Source organism: Amblyomma americanum, chromosome 6, assembly GCF_052857255.1.
Source record: "Amblyomma americanum isolate KBUSLIRL-KWMA chromosome 6, ASM5285725v1, whole genome shotgun sequence".
In the NCBI taxonomy this organism is placed as follows: domain Eukaryota; kingdom Metazoa; phylum Arthropoda; class Arachnida; order Ixodida; family Ixodidae; genus Amblyomma; species Amblyomma americanum.
Window position 1 is genome coordinate 197,685,057 of NC_135502.1, and position 19,200 is coordinate 197,704,256.

The 19,200-nt window shown below is 42.7% G+C and overlaps 1 protein-coding gene across 1 annotated transcript in view; it reads left to right on the forward strand.

Moving 5' to 3' along the window:
• The window catches only part of Trs23 (trafficking protein particle complex subunit 4-like protein Trs23), a 25,036-nt gene continuing 5,836 nt past the window's right edge, over window positions 1-19,200 (forward strand). The window contains exon 1 of the mRNA XM_077628304.1: window positions 1-485. Within this exon, the coding sequence (XP_077484430.1) occupies window positions 52-485 (434 nt within the window). The 5' untranslated portion in view covers window positions 1-51. The remainder of the gene's footprint in view (window positions 486-19,200) is intronic.

A 19,200-nucleotide genomic window follows, 5' to 3' on the forward strand; every position in this document is an offset into this window, starting at 1 on the left:
GCATCTTCGTGACGTCGCGGGGTGAAGGAGGTCCATAGCTAGACTGTATGTATGCACTACCAAGCAGGGAGTATTCACCAACGTTGTATTCACTGTAGTCACTTCAGCGCTTCGCTTAGCGTGTCGCTGCGTCGGCTTGCTTCTACTGCCCTCCCTGGCGAATGCTGTTGTGCTGAGGGCGGACGAAGCTCACCAGCAGCAGCCATGCCCGTGTACAGCGTGTACATCGTGAGTAAGTCGGGCGGCCTCATCTTCCACAGCGACTTCCCGAGCATGCCTCGCGTCGAGGTGGAGAAGACGTTCAGCTACCCGCTGGACATGACCCTGTCGTACCAGAATGTGCTCAAGCGCGTCGTGGTGGTGTTCGGCCAGCGAGACGGCGTGTGCGTCGGCCACGCCGTCATGGCTGTCAACGGAGTCGCCGTCAACGGCCGGCTGCTCGAGGACGGCCGCGACGTGGAGGCGGTCGTCGCCGACGAGGCCAAGTACGCCTGCCTCTCCCCCTCATTATTTGTTTTGCGTATGTGATGTCGGCAATGCGCCATGACGTGAAGCAGAGATCTGGACTGACAAGAGGAAACGCCCAGCGAGCCTTGGTATCTCTGCCTCTATAACAATAACAAATGGGGCAAAAGGCGCCCGTGTGCTGTGCGATGTCAGTGCATGTTAAACGTCCTCAGGTGGTCGAAATTATACCGGAGCGCTCCACTACGGCACCTCTTTCAATCCCACCTTCTTCCCTTCCATCACGGCGCGGTTAAGTTACCGTGCCTTTGATTTTCTGAGAACCAATCATTACGATTACGTTTGAAGCAACGCGCATTACAGGCTGAAAACAGACAGTGCTTGCGGTGTCCACCTTGCCTCACTGCTGCGTGCGTCGCACGTAAGGTCGCCTACTTGCTCAGTCTTATGGTCAAAGACAGATTTCTTTCTAGCGGAGCACACAGCACAAAAAGGCAGACAGAACGGGTGCTTGAAGGGTTACATTGAAAATGGGCCAAAGGAATTTTAGCAATGTTTTCTTTGGGGCTAGCGGGATCATATTTGAGGTCTGATTACTGCATAGCGCCACACGTGGGGCAGCACAAGAAGGTAGCGCTAGTCCCAGGTCATGAGTAATCCATCTTTGACTATGAGCCAACTAGTCCCAAACCAAGTGCTCTTGATTGTGGTCAACATTGTAGCTAAACAAGGGTCTATTAACTCTGGCCCTAAGATGCAGCTTTAGGCAGATGGCCATTGTGGTGTCAGTCTTCTAAAATGCGAGTTGCGCTAGCAAAAGTAAAAAAAAAAGGTGGATGCCTGAATGTGGTTTCCTTCTGTTTGAAGAAGAGGATAGTCGGCGCCCGTCCTGTCGTCAGTGTTTTTCTTCTCGTGTCCCCGTCTGTTTCTGCGCTGGTCATTTCGAATCATGTCCAACCAACTCGCCCAAATGGCAATTTTGATTGAACGTATTTCTTCTACATTGGGGTCTTTTCTATGTTGTCCACCCAAGCACAATTCTGCCATTACGCTGGTCAACCTTGTGGCTACGACCACCTGTCAGCCGAGGGTGGTTTCCTTCTGTTTGAAGAAGAGAATAGTCAGCGCCCGTCCTGTCGTCAGTGTTTTTCTTCTCGTGTCCCCGTCTGTTTCTGCGCTGGTCATTTCGAATAACATTCTAACGGACACATTTTTTTTTTCTTCGAAAATGTTGCCAAATGGTGTTTTAGTTCCTCTGCTGCCATCTGTTTGCTAAGAAATCAATGCTCTGTATGGGCCCTACTTGCCTTAAACCGGACACACAATGCCAGAAATGACAGTTGCCTTATGATGAGACGAGCCATCTTTTAGGGGGTTAACGGCAATTTCTTTATGAATGATAAATGACCAGGAACGGCTGTCGTGAAGGCCTAAGACATGCATAGTATGAGGTGTGGGATAGGTAACATTTTTTGGCTCACTTTTAGAACATGAACAATATTGACGCTTCAGACAAGTGTAGTGCTTTGAGGCATAGGGCATCATGTTGAGGCAAAACTCATGGTGGCAGCAGTGTGCAGAATCGCACCTAAGAAATTAGCATCCGAAAGTGAAGCTTTGGTGAGTCTGTAATTCATTGGTAATTCATTGAAGCTAGCTTCTCGAGAGATATGAATTGCACTGCCAAGAATTGATTAAATAATGATATAAAGAGGAACACTTGCTAACAGGGTACAGACCAGCTGTGAAATCTAGTGACAGCTAATCAAGCATCCTCTGTAGGCTGTAATGTTCACGTGTAAAAGCACTGTGTTGGTGACAAAACTACTCAGCCATGTGCACACACCACATGTCAGCCTATCAAACCACAAAGAAAAAAGAGCTGAATAAAGATACAAAAGAGCAGGTAAAGAACAAGCACTAATAGAAGCTCATGAGTGAATCGCTATTGTTGCACCTTTAAAAATTTCATGTAGAAAAAAAATTGCTTTATCAGTGATAAAACTCAGCTAAAAGCATTAGGAGGACAAAAGAAATGTCACTCAAAATTGACCACAGCAGTTTCAGACTATAAATGAGCAGAGTGGCATTTGAAACAAGGGCCGAACATGAACAACCACTTGGCAACAAAGCACTCTTGATTGTATAAGACCAACAGAAGATTGGTGACACCTGTCCAGGGTGTGGCTGGGAAGAGGTTTTCCTTGCTGTAGCTTAGCGTTATGGGCAGAATAGGGACAAGTGAATCACATTGATGATCAGTTAACACTTGCATGTGATGTGCTGGAAGGCGTATGCTTCCAGGGATCTCACTGGTGTGCAACTGGTGTGTTCCCTTGAGAGGTATAAAGTAAAAAGCTTAAAATCCAAAAAGATCAAGTGTTAGCCATCAGCTTTCTTAGTGAAAAATGCTTCAGTTACTGCCTTCGGCTCTCAGGAGGTCTTTTGTTTCAACCAAGCTTGAATTGTGAGCAGCCTGATGTGTGCCTGTATTGCTTCACAGATATAGTGTGCGTGGATGGGCGTTTTCATGGAAGCATCACTTATCCATACGTCACGGGTATCTGCTGAACTGCTTCTGCAGTGCAGTGGTGAATTGACGGCTCTTTTCTACATGCTTCTGTCAGTGGTGATGTAGCATAGCCTCTGAGATCCATGCCAGGAATGGGTGTCATCATTTTACGTGAAAAATCTGCCGGTGACACCTGTGTTTTGTTTGCTGATCTTTTCTAGCTTATAAAAGCTCTGTGTTTTGGCTAGAGTGGTGTCAGTACAGGAGTTGAGTTTCCCCTTCCGGTGGTGATGAGAGGAAACTACTTGATGATGAAATAGGGGTTTCTTGATGACCCGGTGGTTCTACTCGCAAACATTCACATTACTCAAGGAAAGGAGAAGGTTAACTATTTATTTACAACATAGGTAAAAAAACGAGAAGAAACAAAGCAAGGAGAAAACTATTTACATGACTAAATCGTGGATCAGACGAATTCAGCCCCCGCTCAACCCAGAGCGCTTGGTTTTAAACCCTCTGTCTCCGCCCTTAGCGGGGACAGCAACCAATAAGATAACAAACGACCCATCTCGCCAATCAGTGGTCAGGGAGAGGAAAATAAGGATTTCCGCCAACTAATCACAGATTGGGGAAAGAGTGCTGATTAAACATTTGGGAAAGGAGAGGTTGCAATCAAATAGACAAACAGCACAAACGCGACCACCCTCTCCCACGGCACCCACGGCCCAGCCGTTCCCACTTTCCTATCGCACACGCGACCAAACGATCCCTAAAGTGTTTACTGAATACACCGCACGAGACGAACACAGTCGTTACGGGAATAGTGGGTTTCCGGTCACTCGGCTAAAGTGTTTACTGAATACACCGCACGAGACGAACACAGTCGTTACGGGAACAGTGGGTTTCCGGTCACTCGGCTAATACTCAGCTGTATCTCGTGTGCCCCCGAAACCTCGTCAGCCCCTTAACAACCACATGTCGACAGCTGTACATCGTTAGCGTTTTTCCCGGCGGGTCATCCCCGTGACGGCGCGGCGTAAACGAGGACGTCCGCTGCACGAAGGGGAGGCAGGGACGGGACGGGCTCCTTTGTTGGGGACTTCCGACCCCACTGGAGCGGCCTTCCTTGCGGACACAAGATCAACGAGTTCGCGGAAAGGTCAGCGAACTCCACAACAGGCCACTTCAAGTGCCTTTCAGGATGCATCTTGAAACTGCACAGAAAGACAAGGGACGAGAAAGAGATCAACAGGCAGAGTGCGTCCCTCGTCCCTTGTCTTTTTATGCGGTTTCAAGATGCATTCTACTACTAGTCACCAACTAGCCCGCCTCTACTATGCCTTTCAGGTCATAGCCTGTTTGTTCTGTGTGCCTTGTCTTGGATTTTATTTATTTATGCATATACCTACAGCGCCCATCGGGATTACAAACATTTTATGTCGTCCAGAAAAAAAACAGTCAAGGACAAAACTACCCAACACAACCACAAAAATAATTCAACTAATATACAATGAAACTCACGAATAAGAGACCTCAATCAAGGCTGAGAGCAACAGGAACACTGTAAGTGGAACATTGATTACTCTTTCCGCCAAATGATTTCATTAACTTATCGTAAAAGGGAAGAATGTGCAAAAACATTTGTGCAGCAAGGAACTTTTTAGGATAATCAGTTCTTGGGGAAATATAAAATGGGGCCTTCAGTTAAATCTACACCAGTGTCGCCATTAAATACAGTGTGAAAAAATTTCAGCCTCAAGGATTTTCTCCTTTGGTTCAGGGGTTGCTACCCAAGCTTGGTTTTTGTGTTTGTTATGCCAGAGTTGTAATTGTCAGTGAAAAAACTTGCAGTGTGGTTCTGAATATGCTCTAGTTTGTTAATCGGGTTTCGCGTATGTGGGTCCCAGATTAGACATGCATGTTCTAGAACAGGTCGTATATCAGGCAGATAGAATGGTTGCTTGAGGTTCAGGAGAGCACTTTGGAAGTTTCGCTTTAAAAAATGTTTCGCTTTCCTTTAATGGCCATATGTGTCACACGGGCACATATGATCCATTGCCGCTACACGCTCAGTCTGAAGTTGGCTGCATGCACACGTGCTTTCATTTAATTTATTTCCTTCTTATGGGCCCAAAGAGTATGTTTCTTGAACATGCTGTGAAAAAAGAAAACTGCATAGTACAACGAACCTGCCGCGGTGGCTCAGCAGTTAAGGCGCTCGGTTACTGAGTCTGAGTGCGCGGTTTCGAAGCCGACCGCGGAGGCCGCATTTCGATGGAGGCGAAACTCAAAAAGCGCCCATGTGCTGTGCGATATCGGTGCACGTTAAGGATCCCCAGGTGGTCGAAATTCATCCGGACACTTCTTTCTCTCTTTCTTCTTTCACTCCCTCCTTTAACCGTTTCCTTATGGTGTTGCAGTTTCAGTGTCCACTGAGATATGTAAGACAGTTACTGTGTCATTTCTGTTCCTCAAAAACCAATGTTCAATTTTATAGTAAAACGCAATAAACGTAAGAGCAAAAGAACCAAACATTACAGCCAAATGCAAGAATAGATTTAAGTGAAATAACTACAGAGAAGTAATAAAAAAAATTAAAAAGCAGAAAAGAAAGGCAAGAGGTGCATTTCATTCAAGTGAGACGACGTGTTAGCCAATTTGACTAGTTTATCGCGGAATTTCGTTCTATCTGTGTATGTGACTGTGTTTTCAGGCAGGGAATTCCTCAAGACTATTGCGTACAAGAAGAATTGGTAGGATGCAGGTAGGAATGCATGTTAAAGGGCCTGATTTAAATGTGATGATTTTCTTAGAGTTCTTGTTAGTAGTTCTTGTCTGAATTGTGGATGGTTATAAAACTTGTGAAGAAGGCATGAACGAGATATTAGGTGGTGCGATGCGAGAGACGGCAGTTCAAGATTTCTTTTCAATGAAGTGACTCTGGATTGTTTTGAGTAGGTTGAGGTGACAATTGTGCAGTGTGGCTTTGAATGGCTTCGACGTTAGTGGTGGGGTATGCTTTTGATGGATACCGCACATGATGACATGTATTCAAGCTTTGGTCTGATGAACATTATGTGTTTCAGTTTTCCTATGTCTGGTATGGGTTGTTTAGATTACGCTGCATCTAGCCCAGAATAAACAAGGCAGATGGTTTTTAATGTGTGTTATTTATTTTATTTATCTTTTACCCACAGCACCATTTGACATTACAGTTGGGGGGTTGATACATATAACATAGCACATAAATGCAGGTAAATAAAAGAAACAGCAGCGCCGTCATTCACAAAGTAACGAAAGAATAACAATATTGATGCAGTACGCATGTATGTACGGAATTTAAGGTACAGGAACATCAACTGTGTAGTTCACCCAATAAACGTGTATTTTAAAACAAAAACAAAGCACTAATGCAGTACACATGCATATGCAAAAGTGCAGATAAAAAAAAAATAACTTCAAATGTGTATTTCACGCAATTATACTGCGCAGTGATACAAACACACTGGAATACGCAATGAAACACACGAAATGAGGCAGCAGCGCATAGATAACGATGTACTGTCTAGCGATGAAATGACGTGACATGGCTCAAAGCGGAATCGAAGGATTCATTTGATGAGATGGCTGTAACAACAGCCGACAAACGGTTTCATTGATGAATGGTCTTCGGAAAAAGAGTTGCTGTATGCTGCCGTCTTGCACTTATATCCGCGTACCTTTTGATCATGATGAAGGCGTGCGGGTACGTAATGTCGTTTGAAGATGTATGTTTCGTGTGGAATGCCAGTGTGGGAATAGTATATATTATGGAAGAGATTTAGCCTCAGCTTAGTTCTCTGCTGTTCTAGTGATTCCCAAACGAGGACCTTTTTTGCTATTGTTGCACTAAAGCTATGACGTTTAAATGACCTTCCAATTACTTATCGAGCAGCCAAGGACTGGACTTTTTCAAGTTTTTCTTTATCACCTATGGTAGGAGGATCCCACACTGTGATAGCATACTCCAACACTGACCGTACATAATTTTTGTAAAGGAGTTCTTTGGTAGCTTGCGGGAAGGAACGCGTGTTACGACAGAAAAACCCTAAGGATTTGCAGGTCTTTCCATCTATATAACCAACGTGCCGATGCCAGTAGACCGATGACGTGAAATAGACGCCTAAATACTTATATTCTTCAACTATTTTCAGATTTTTATTATTTATAGCATATGTGGATACTGGTTTTCTACGTTTCCTCGAAAACGCCATGCACACTGTTTTATCCAAGTTAAGATTAATTTTCCATTTTCAGCACCACTTATAAATAGTGTCAAGATCATTTTGAAGCACATCACGGTCAGTATTACATGTTACATTTTTATACAAGATACAATCTCCATGTGTGACGCTATATTTTCAGTGATATCGCTGTTGTAGAGTAAGAAAAGAAGAGGTCCCAAGAAGACGTAACCCTGAGGGACGCCTGATATCACATCAACAACACCAGATTCAGCTCCACGCGCAATTACAAACTGCCGTCTCGCACGCAGATATTCAGTTACCCAGGCAATTATGCTACTGTAATAAGGAACGTCTTACAAAGCACAGCGTCGCGAACAACCAGCGGTACAGTCCAGACACAGACCAGAGGCAGCGTTCAGTCCAGAGCACGCACGAGGTACCGAGCGTTCAGCACTCGAGCTTCGGCGTTAGGCGCTTCTCGTCGTCTTCTTCGTTAAGCGCCAACCTCTGAAGATTCCAAAGCCGAAGGCCAGTCTTACACTACAGTCAATGTTACAAGAGTACAATTTCTGTATAAGCAAATCATGTGGAACGGTGTGAAAAGCTTTACGAAAGTCTAAAAAAATACAGTCAACAGTGGTGCTGGTATCTAAGGCTTTGGCAATGTCATGGGCGAATTCGGTCAACTGAGTGATGCATGACAATGTCTTTCTAAATCTGTGCTGGTAGGGGTTTAACAAGCCATGAGTCTCAAGATGTTTTATAATATTTGAGTACAAAATATGTTCAATAAGTTTGCAGGGAACTGAGATAAGTGAGATAGGACGGTAATTTGACACTTTATTTCGATGGCCGGATTTATATATCAGAACTACTGAAGCGACTTTCCAATCGCCTGGATGGGAACTATCTGCCAGTGATTTTTCAAATATTATTTTCAAGAACAGCTATTCAACTTGAGCATCCCCGATGAAGGACATTTGGCAAACCATCCGGGCCGGGAGCCTTAGCAGTGCTCAACCTGTCCAGTAGCATCGTGATGCCATTCAGGCTAAAAAAGGGATTTTTTGAGGGTGAGGCTGTAATCGGAAAGGGCGTGGCTGAACCCCCGGTGGTTTTCGCTTTCTTAGAAAATATTGAGGCAAAATATGCATTGAAACGCTTGGCTTTATCTGCAGCATCACTGACTTCTGTTCCAGCTTCCAGAAGAGGTGGAATAGATATGTTATCCTTTTTGTTCCTTTATATATTTCCAAAGTTCTCTAGGATATGGCTGATTTTAATCTGAAATAAATCAAAGAACGCTTTCTTTGCCTGTTTCAGTGCCGATTTTACCTCATTTGTTAGTAATTTAAGCTTATGGAAACCATTAGTAGATTGATTCTGTCTTGCTGCTCTATAAGCTCTCTGCTTTCGTCTTAACAACCTTTTATAATGACACATTGAACCATGGTTTGCTTCTCTTTTCGGATATAATATCCAGGATGGAACAAAACGGTCACGGAGCTCGAAAACATTTCTTTTAACCCTTTGACAAGCTATGTACACAATTGTGTACAAAGCAAACCCGCAGCTTTTCTTGCGAGTGATTGCACCTAGCAGTGATTTCTTTATTTGAGATGAATTTTGCATCTTTCATGTGGTAAACAGGGTGGTTTTTTATGCTATAATAGGGAATGTAGTAAATAAAATTTCACGAAGCAGTGAGCACGGTAGCACATCATCCATCACTTTTGTGTAGACATATTTTGCCACTAAGTGTAACATATTTTTTTTCACAATTTCAAGCATAATGTGCACGTTTGAAATAGAAATTATTGCCACGATCCTTCGTGTGTTTACTTGATAGGTCACAGCATTTCGATGTGTCTATTTTCATCAATTATGACACTTTGTATGAAATTTTGCACATCTCTGTAGTAAAATAACTACTAGTATTTAGTGCTGGAAAACTAACAAATGGTCTTTTTTAATGCCTGAATATACTATTTAGGCAGGAAAATGCTTCTTTTCAACGAAACAAAAAATGGCGTTTCGAAGGGTTGAAGCATGACCAGAGCTATGAAACATCGTTAGTTTTAGTGACGGTTTCAAACACAACATAACTATCTAGTGCTGAGTTAACTTGCGTTATGCTGACCCTTTCATAATTCTAGACATGACGACTTTTAGAATATTCCTTCACGATTTCTAAATTTAATTCACATAAGACAGCCTCATGATTGCTAATTCCCAACGCTACTATTGTTAACTCAACTAGTTCAGGTTCGTTTGTGAATAATAGATCTAAGATATGCTCCCCTCAAGTAGGTTCAAGGACATTTTGGTTTAAGGAAAATAGGTTCATTAAATTTACCAGAGCCTCTTTGTGCCCCCAGTTACTGAAATGCTAGCTTGCTGGTGCCATTTGACGTTAGGCAAGTTGAAGTCTCTGCCAATAACTAAATAATCAGTTGTAATTAATTCAGTCAAAGAAGTTAGTTTCATAAGGGGATGAAATGTACTTCCGGGTGGCTGGTAAAATGATTATAGATATGGTTTTAGCATTCTGGAGCCTCAACTGATCATACTGCTTCCCACGATCTGCAATCGGTGTTTATCCGGGATGACTGAATTTTTTTGTCGAGGATGAACACACCCCCTCCATGGCTGTCTGCTCTGCTTTTTGCGAATTCCCAAAGATGCCGTCATTTTCGTCTTAACGTCTCCGAATAATAACCCTGAGACATGCTCATTCCTGTTGCCTTGAAACTTATTGCGTTTTGCATAACCTTCCCTTTTTTCTTAAACGAAGAAAAATGAGAGCTAATGATTTGGAGCTTTTTTGGTGTTTGGATTTTGAGTTGATTTTTGTGTTTTTTAGTAGCATGATAGTAATATTGAAATCTTTTCACAAAAGTCGAGGAGTTTCAAAGCGACTGGTTGCACCTTAGTTATTTCCGTTTTACCCCACCTGTGGCATCTTTTGACACCACTCACTGTTAAACCTTGTTCCAGAAAAAAACTCCATCAATTACTTCCTTTTCCTGTTCTTCGCTGTCTCCTTGCTAAGATGTTTTATTCCATATGTGATGAAGTTATTTCTCCTGCCTCTGTTTTCTAAATCGTTTATATGGTTCCTAACTGTACTAAGCTGCTCCTGAAGTTTCGATATTGCCGATTCCATGTCTTTTACCTTAGTGGCTAAGACATTTAGGCCTGACAACTGTTTCTCAATACCATCAATTCGCTCAGTTAGACCGGAAAGTTATTCGCAGTTATGTTTTGAGATGCCTGCAGGCCCTTCATTGTTAAAGTAATCTTGCTCTGGCCTTCTAGCAATTCCGATAGCATTTGTTTTTCAATCGGGCCAGGATTTGTTCCAACACCGCCGCAAGACAACAGATATTTTGATAATGCAATCACGCAAGAAAGGAAGCACTGAACACACAGTGGGCAGAGCAGCAGCACCAGAAAGCGATCGTCAGTCCTGTAGCAATGTGCAGATTTGGAATCACTACCTGGATAGCAAAGCAAAAAGGATTGCTTAGCATGCTGCCTGGTTTGCTGCTGCCATGCCCATTGTGCTAAAATGGGCTGTGTCTGTGTACAAAAACTAATGTACGCCAAGAGTACTTAGAAAACAATTCAGTAGCGTTTACCACGATAATTACAATAAGTACTAAGCACAAAATAGACTCAGAACAAGGAAATTTTGTAGGTCACTTAATTATTATTACCCAATGACATTGCGATTGCACTGGGTCTTCTGAATTTCACTACTGCTAATATTGCGCAATTTCGTGCGGTTTGCTACATGCTCATCTGACTACGCTTCCACGCGCACGGATGGAAGATGATGAAGACCGCGCTTTCAAACTACAGCGTGAGAGACTGGCACTTTCAACAACAACTCTCGTGAACGCGGCTACGTGACAAAGCCGACGACACTGCAAGCACAGCACGAGAGCTTGGCAGTTCGTACAGGCAGGATGTTAGGATTTCTCCCAACTGATAGTTCAAACTAGGCTAGTGTATGAACCGACCGACTTAAAACTGGAGTGGCACTCCTTGGTGATGCACTCGGCTTGTATCTCGCGTCTAGCGCTCTATTGCTTTTTTTGCTATGTGTTTCGTGGTGTTCCCTAAAAGCTTTGTAAATAATTTAGTTAATGTATATAGAATATATTTTCAATGTAATAAATAATGCTTAAAAAAAGCTGTGGCGATGGCGTAGTGGTCTGAAGTAGCGGCCAGCGGAACTGATTTTTTAGTGCCACCGCAACTTCAGATCCCGCTCTCCCAGCTTTAATTTTTTTATTTCTTTAGTGTTTTCCCGTGGTGCGGTGCCGGCTTTCCACTGCAGTGGGGTTTTTATGCAGTCGCTTAAAATGAGACATTATTGAGGCCACTTGAAAATCAAACGGATCGCTAAAATGCAGAATTTGGGCTGAATAATAGTAATCACTAACTCCCCGAGTCTGAAGTGAACAATTCCAGTGGGTGCCATTTTAGTGGTATAGCGCTTCTAATCTGCCGAAAAGTGGTTGTCTGTCTGTCTGAAGCCTGCTTCTAGCATGCGAGCCACCTTGGTCACGTGACGTTGGGACATCATCACAAGATATCCATCGGATTGGGAGCAAACTGCCCACCGTGGTGGTTCAACTATGATTACTAGCAAGAGATTGCTCAGGAACAACATGGGTTTCACAAGCCACATCGATGGCAGCACCTGCCATCGCAGGGCAGTGGTGTGCAGCTTAACTGCTGCACCTCTGCGCCTGGAGCATTATCAGGACCCCCAGGAATCTGTGAATGTAGAGCGTGACCAATTCTACTGCAGTACAAGTCTAAAGTGATCAATAACACGCAAACTTAAATCATATGACATATCAACCAAAGTGAGCATGTTCAGGCCAAGCAACAGCATAGAAAGTCATGATAAACCATGCCAAACAGGACTAACGGTGCTAGCGCACGATAATTCATGGTTAACCCCAAGCGAAACCGCCTGTGATTTTTTTACTTGCATGTCTACGCCTTACTCAACCACTGAGTGTAAATTCCCTACCATGCCTGCTAGAAATTTGGTTCATAAAATCAGGCTCACATTTACGAAGTCGCAGGTCCTACCAGGGACAGAAATAAACCATCAGATGATGTTATTTGGAGAGCAGTACAACTTTTTCTTTTTTATCGTGCAATGCAAGGCGGAGCGAGCGATAATTAAGGCCAAGGTGGTTAAGGTGCTGCCTTATTTTCATGGTAAAACTACAGTGGTTGCCTTTTCCCACCACATTGCAGTGCCGCTTTCCTATACCGCAGTTCCAGAGGAAATAGAATATCGAAAGAAGATATGACTGTACTGAAATACCCACAGCCTGAATAAAAAAATTCCACACCAACGCCGCCAACAGGCTTTTGATTTGACAGAGGAATTTGCAAAAGCATTTTTTGTACTGCAGCCAATTCTGTGAAACCTCACTGAGCTGAAATCAGACTTCGTTCCGGCAAAGGAGGCCTAGAACTTGGGAATACAGCAGCTTGGGAATACCACAGCGAACTTGGGTACACTTGCGTACACTTCAGCTGGGGCCCAAGTTCGCTGTGGAACAAAAGAAATCAAAACCGGAACTCTTGGCCATGGTCCGAACAGTCTCCAAACATGCACCTACGAGTGATCAAGGGAGCTGCGTCTCGCAGGGTGTCGACGTTCTAAAGAAGTGTTCGAAGACAAAGCCTTAAGTTTCCCCTTCAAGTGTTTTGAAATTCCTGAAGCAAGGCGATTTATGTCTTCTTCCTTGTGATAAGGAAGGTGGTTTTGCTGTGATGCCAAAGGTCCTTTTTCATGAAAAAGTCAGTCATGCTGTTGAGAAAGTGTTTGATAGGCAAAAAGGTATAAATTTGTCAAAAGTAAGATTGAAAGCAAAAAAGTTGTGCATCTCCTTGAATTTAACCCGCTTAGCTCAGTCCGTAGAAAAGGCCAGTGATCTAAGTCTTAACATGTTCTTTTCCGCTAAGACACACAAAATGGAATGTCCCTTAAGAATTATCGTTTCGGAAGCGCGCACCTGGCAAAAACCAGTCTCTGACTTCCTACAGAAATGTCTAAAACAGCTAGTTGTTGATGACCCTTTCATGATAAAAAATTCAGGAAATGTAATTGATTTTCTAAAGCAAAGTGATGGAAAGAACATGTTTGCCTTCTCGGTCGATGTCAAAGACCTTTACTATTCTTTGTCGAAAAACGGATTATTGCAGTGCGTTGAAAGATGTATTGAGAACGCTGGCCCCATTGCTTTCCAGAATTCAGTGGGAGTGAGTGTTGGGGGTTTTTTGGAGCTATTAAGTACATATCTCAATTCTACGTTTGTAAAGTGGGCCGACGATCTGTTTTTGCAGAAACAAGGAATATGTATTGGGTCCAGTGTAGCTCCTTTGTTAAGTGACCTGTTTTTAGCTGAATGTGACAGAAGGCTTTTAGCCTGCCTTGAAGACGTAGGGGTGTTAAAAGTTTTTCGTTTTGTCGACGATTTTTTAATCTTCTTAGACACCACTGCAATCACCCTCAATGAGGCGGTAGAAAAGGTTTTAGATCATTTCAAGTGTAGCCTATCTCCTCTTGCAGTCACGCATGAAATGCCAGAGAACAGTAGCATACGCTTTCTCGATATCAGGTTAACTTTTCTAGAAGACCACACTTGCTGGATTTATCATCCCAGGGATGGAAAAATGCCCTTACCCTTCAGTTCCGCGTACTCAAAGCTTATAAAAAGAAACATAGCTCGTTTAGGGTTTCTTAACTGTACAAAGAAGTCTTGTGAACATGCAATCAAAGAAAGCCTTCTCCTGCAGTCCAACAAATTGCAAGATGTGGGTTATCCGTTACACCTGCTGGTTTCTGTGGCGGAAGGACTTGTCAAAAAGAAAAAATGGGAAGCCAAGTGCCAGGACGAGCCGGAAGAGACAAAAGCCAATAAGAAATTTGCAGTCATTCCTTATAAACATAAGATTTCACACAATCTCAAAAAAATTGGTAACAGGGCAAACGTTGACGTGGTGTTCTCTGCCCCAAATAAGCTGATGTCATTATGTAAGCAAAGTACTTCAGGAAACCAAAGAAAAACTGGTTGCATAATCAGGCATCAAAAGCGTTTGTGAGATGCAAAGAAGGTGTTGTTTATAAAGTGCCCTTATCATGTGGAAAATACTATATAGGCCAAACGGGACGATGCCTGAACGAGCGGTTGAGCGAGCATGACTACGTTGTGAACAACAAAAAAGGGGGGCACATGAGCATTCATTGTTTAAAGTGCAAAGGAAAAAGTAAAGAGGGTTGTCGTCCTCTCTTTCACAAGTGCAAAGTCCTTTACGTGCACAAATGCCAAATTACCCGAGAAATTGTTGAAGCTTTGGAGGTAGCGCGAGCTGGGGATGATTGCATAAGTGCTCCATCAATTCTGCTGTCACAAAAAGAGATGGCATATCTGACATCTTTCATATGCGTTACATGATAACTGGTATCAGTCATAACTCTGCGGTAATTGCCCTGTAAGCATGTGCAGACACTTATCAAGAGTATAAATTTCGCTTCTTGCATGAAATAAAATCAGTTGGAAGTAAGCGCTCGTGTTGTCTGCCTTAGTCTGTGTCCTTGTGTTTTTGCGCTTTTACGTTCAGAAACTAAACTCAAGCAACTGAGTAGCACAGGAAAAACCTGACCTAAAGCCATGCTGAACTTCTGTAAAATAATCATGAGAGTCGAGGTGTTTTATGACTGTGCTATATATTATGTGCTCCAAGATTTTACAGCACACACTGGTTAAAGAAATTGGTCGATAATTAACAACAGAGCTTTTTGAACCACTTTTCTGCACTGGTACCACATTAGCATTTTTCCAGTCATTTGGCAGAGACGCCGAGTTAAGAGATGCTCGGAATAAGATGACTAAGTAATGAGCAATTTCATTTGTGCATGACTTTTAAACAAAATTCGGAACACAGTGAGGACTACCGGCAGAAGATGAATTGATATCACTAAGCAATTTTAGCACACCTTGGTGAGTAATAACCAATTATGACATGGTTTCAGTGACAGATTCATGAGTTAACGGTGGTAGAGCTCCTTAACCTGCGAAAGGCTCTCATGAACAATCTTAATCTTGTACAGTGTTATGACCAACCAGCTAACAAGCATCAACAACAGCAATTTCGAATTCACAACACTATAGCTCTCGAAAGCACGAGCACCAGCCTGATATCATTAATGGTGTCAAGAAAACAGTTGACATGTACACATACCTTGTTAATATGAACACAGTTACCTAAGCAACCTGAATACTCAACTTGCTGAATAGTTTAACAAAGGCCTCGAATCTGGCAGTCTTGATGCTATAGGTAGGGTAGCATAAGAGGGTTCTCACAAAGCTTCCGCCCTCATCGTTTGACCTTATTCTTTTGTGGCACTCGTGGTGATACAGGACGTACTACGTTCACTGCTATGGACAAGGGTGGCGCTGGTGAACACTTTCGAGGTTCAATTACACTACAGATATATACCCCCGAAAACAGATTAGACAGCTATTACTGTAGCTCAGTTGGTGGAGCACCGGACGTGAAATTCGGAGGCTGTGGGTTTTGATCCCACTGGCAGCTGGCTGTTGTTTTTTTCTTCTGCCTTTAATAATCTGCCATTGATAAAAAATCACAATTTAAAAAATAAAGACATCTCCTGTGCTTTTTGGTTTCGCTGAGTGTTGCTTTCCATAAAAAGTGACAAAAAACACCCTTGCCTAAGCCCCCTGCTGTACCCCCATAGGCCGTGATACATCATTTCCCCATTTTGTAAGCACCTTGCTACTTCTATAATTTTTTTTTCAAAGATTAGCTACTCCATCTTCCATGCCTAATTTCCCTAGTATGTCTCACAAATCTGCTTGAATTACACTGTCTTAGGCTCTCTCGATATTCAGAAATCTTGCCACAGAGGCCTGTGTTCCTTCTCTCTTCTAACCTTCTTTGTTTCTGGAACCCATTTTGTAGCTCCTCTAGCAACTCCTTGCTCTCCACCAATGCCTGCAGTCTGTCCTTTACAATCATGACCACCATGTCACTGCTGATGTCAGCTTTGTCCCCCTTTCCCATATCTGTCATGTTCATCCTGCTTAGTCTCCATCCATCGGAGGCTTTACCATCCGTTATCATTTTGCTCACTACCGCTCTTAATGTTCCCTTAGATTTTGGTCCCAAATTCTTTATTAATATAATTGAAATACCATAAGGGTCTGCCAACGTTCGACCAGGAATCCTCTTTCTCACACTCTTTGTCCAAGTGAAACCATTGTACAAACCTGTCTTTCCTACTGCAATAAAGTACATGAAACATGTGTTTTTAAAATTTTTCTGTCTTCAGTGTGTCTAAATGTTCCCTTGCCGGATCCCCTTTTTAGCTGAATACCCCCAGCTGTAACTATGACCTCTGCTCGAGACTTGTCTTATTATTAATGGAATTCAGATGTTTCCAAGCTTTCTTAGCTGCTTTTCTATCTTACCAACTGTACACCTCTGAGCTGCTGGGGCCAGCTCACATGTGGCAAGTGTGGTTCCCACAAACTTGACTCTGACAACTGTGCAGTTGAACCATACCTCTTTGTAAATAGTGAGGGCAGCCTCACGCGCATGCTCAGTGTGGAACAACAAAAGGATATCATTCTCAAAGTAAACGGATGCAGAAGTGACGAAACTGACACTAGAAGTCAAGTTGTTAAGGATTTTACACTGTTATAACCTTTGTCTACTAAACACCAGAAAACCAAACTTTTGTTATCCTAGCTCAGGAAAAATGAGCTGTATAGATTTGTCTTTAGTTCATCCTCTGTTTTTACAGATTCTAAATGGGATGTCTTAGACAACCCTTTTGGAAGCGATCATGTTCTGGTCAGCTTAGCATCTTCACCCCAACTCATCCCAACAAAACCACGACGTTGGAAGCTGCATTTAGCCGACTGGGCACTGTTTCAAGAAATGGCCAACCTAGATAAATTAATTTCACATAATGTCGGTGTAGGTGAATTGAATGAATTTTTCACAGACTGTATGATTGGCACTGTACACCTAGCTATTTCTCAGTCCTCTGGAATGGTAAAACAAAATCAAAGCTTGGTTTACGCAGGGATGCAGAGAAGCAAAAAGGGAACAAAACAAAGCAAAAATGATTTTTTTGTAGATACCCAAATCAGGAGAATTTCATAAAATTTAAAAAGGTGATGCGAAAGCCCCATATATACGTCCTAGAGCTGAAAAAACTTAGTGGCAAAGTGATGTGCCATCCACAAACAGCTCAACCACATCAAAACAAATCTGGAGAAAGTTCGAAAGCCTAATGGCAGCTGCTCCCCATTCACAGTCCCTTTTCTGACAGCCCCTGGTATACGGACAAGCTAGAAGAACAGGCAGACATTTTGGATAAATATTTTTCCGCAGTTTCCAGTTCAGCACATTACACGGAATAGTTCATAAAATACAAGAACACGCCTGAGAAACAGACTACCGACATGTGGCAATACAATGAACCTTACAATAATTTGATTACAGTTCAAGAAATCTCTACAGCACTGTATGCTGGTAAGCATACTGCACCTGGTCCTGATGAAATCATTATCAAATGCTAGCCCATCTTTCTGAACCTGCTGTAGAGACTTAAAATTTTTGAACAAGGTTTGGGCATCAGGGAGAATACCCAAAGCCATTATTTTTTCATTTTTAAAACCTGGAAAACCACCAACCTCTCCTTGTAGATATAGGCCCATAGCCCTAGCTTTCATCAGTCTCTCGTGTGTCCCTCGTCTCTTTTGCCGTCCTCATCTGTTTTTACGCCTCAAGTTTATATCATGTCTTGCGAGATCCTTTGAAAATGAATATTAGATTAACTTTCGGGCTAAAGGCCTGTGAGCTTCTGTATGCTCATCAGTGTGGGTTTAAAAAGGCATGCTTTACGATTGAGCATCTAGTTCGGCTTGAAGATACTGTCCGGGAAGTCTTTGTTCATAAAAAACACAGTCTTGCTGCCTTTTTCGGTTTAGAGAAGGCATATGATACAACCCGGAGGTTTGCCATTCTTCAGGACCTGGCTGAGCTCGGCATCCATGGCAGGAACTGCCTAAAATACTTCTTGTCTAACTGTTCATTTCATACACCTAGGCTCAACCTTTTCAAGGAATTTCATCCAGGAAAGTGGAGTACCTCAAGGGTGTATTGAATCTTACTAGCAAAATAATCCCAACGTCCGTTATGTATTCAGTCTGTTGATGATCTTCAGATAGCTTACACGTCCTCCAACGAGTCAAAATGTGAAAGACAACTACAATTAACAGTAAATAAACTGACAACACGGGTAGACAGAAATGGTTTCCAGTTTCCTCCGCAGAAAACAGTGGCCATTATTTTCTCGCTCAGATGAGGCTTACAGATTCCACCCTGCACCAGAATGAAATTGAATTGCCTGTAAAAAATGAGCACGAATTTCTAGGCATAAACTCACTTTCCTGCCTCACATAAATGCGCTGAAAAAAGGAAGCTTCCCAATTTCGCCTTTCATGCAAACACTGGGGTTCTGATAGGGCATGCCCTCTACAAATTTATTGCTATGTTGTATGCTCCTGCTGAGGCAATGTTTGCATGGTGTATGGTTCAGCAAAGCCATCATACTTGAAACTACTGGACCGAGTACACAATTTAGGCTCGTCTTTTCAACTAGTCCATAGAGGACATTACCCATAAGCAGTCTGTATGTAGAAATAGAACCACCACTTGCACAGTGAAGAATCATGCTCACATGCTCATATATTCTAAAAATCCATTTATTGCTAATTACCCAGTAGTTACAAAGTGCCCATCATGAATACTGTTACAAAATAACCCCTATTACTACTACTACTCCTTCTCCGCTTTGAAGACAAATGCCCAGAATTAGATGTAACGGACACATTGCCTAATATTGCCTGAAAATTTGATCCACTC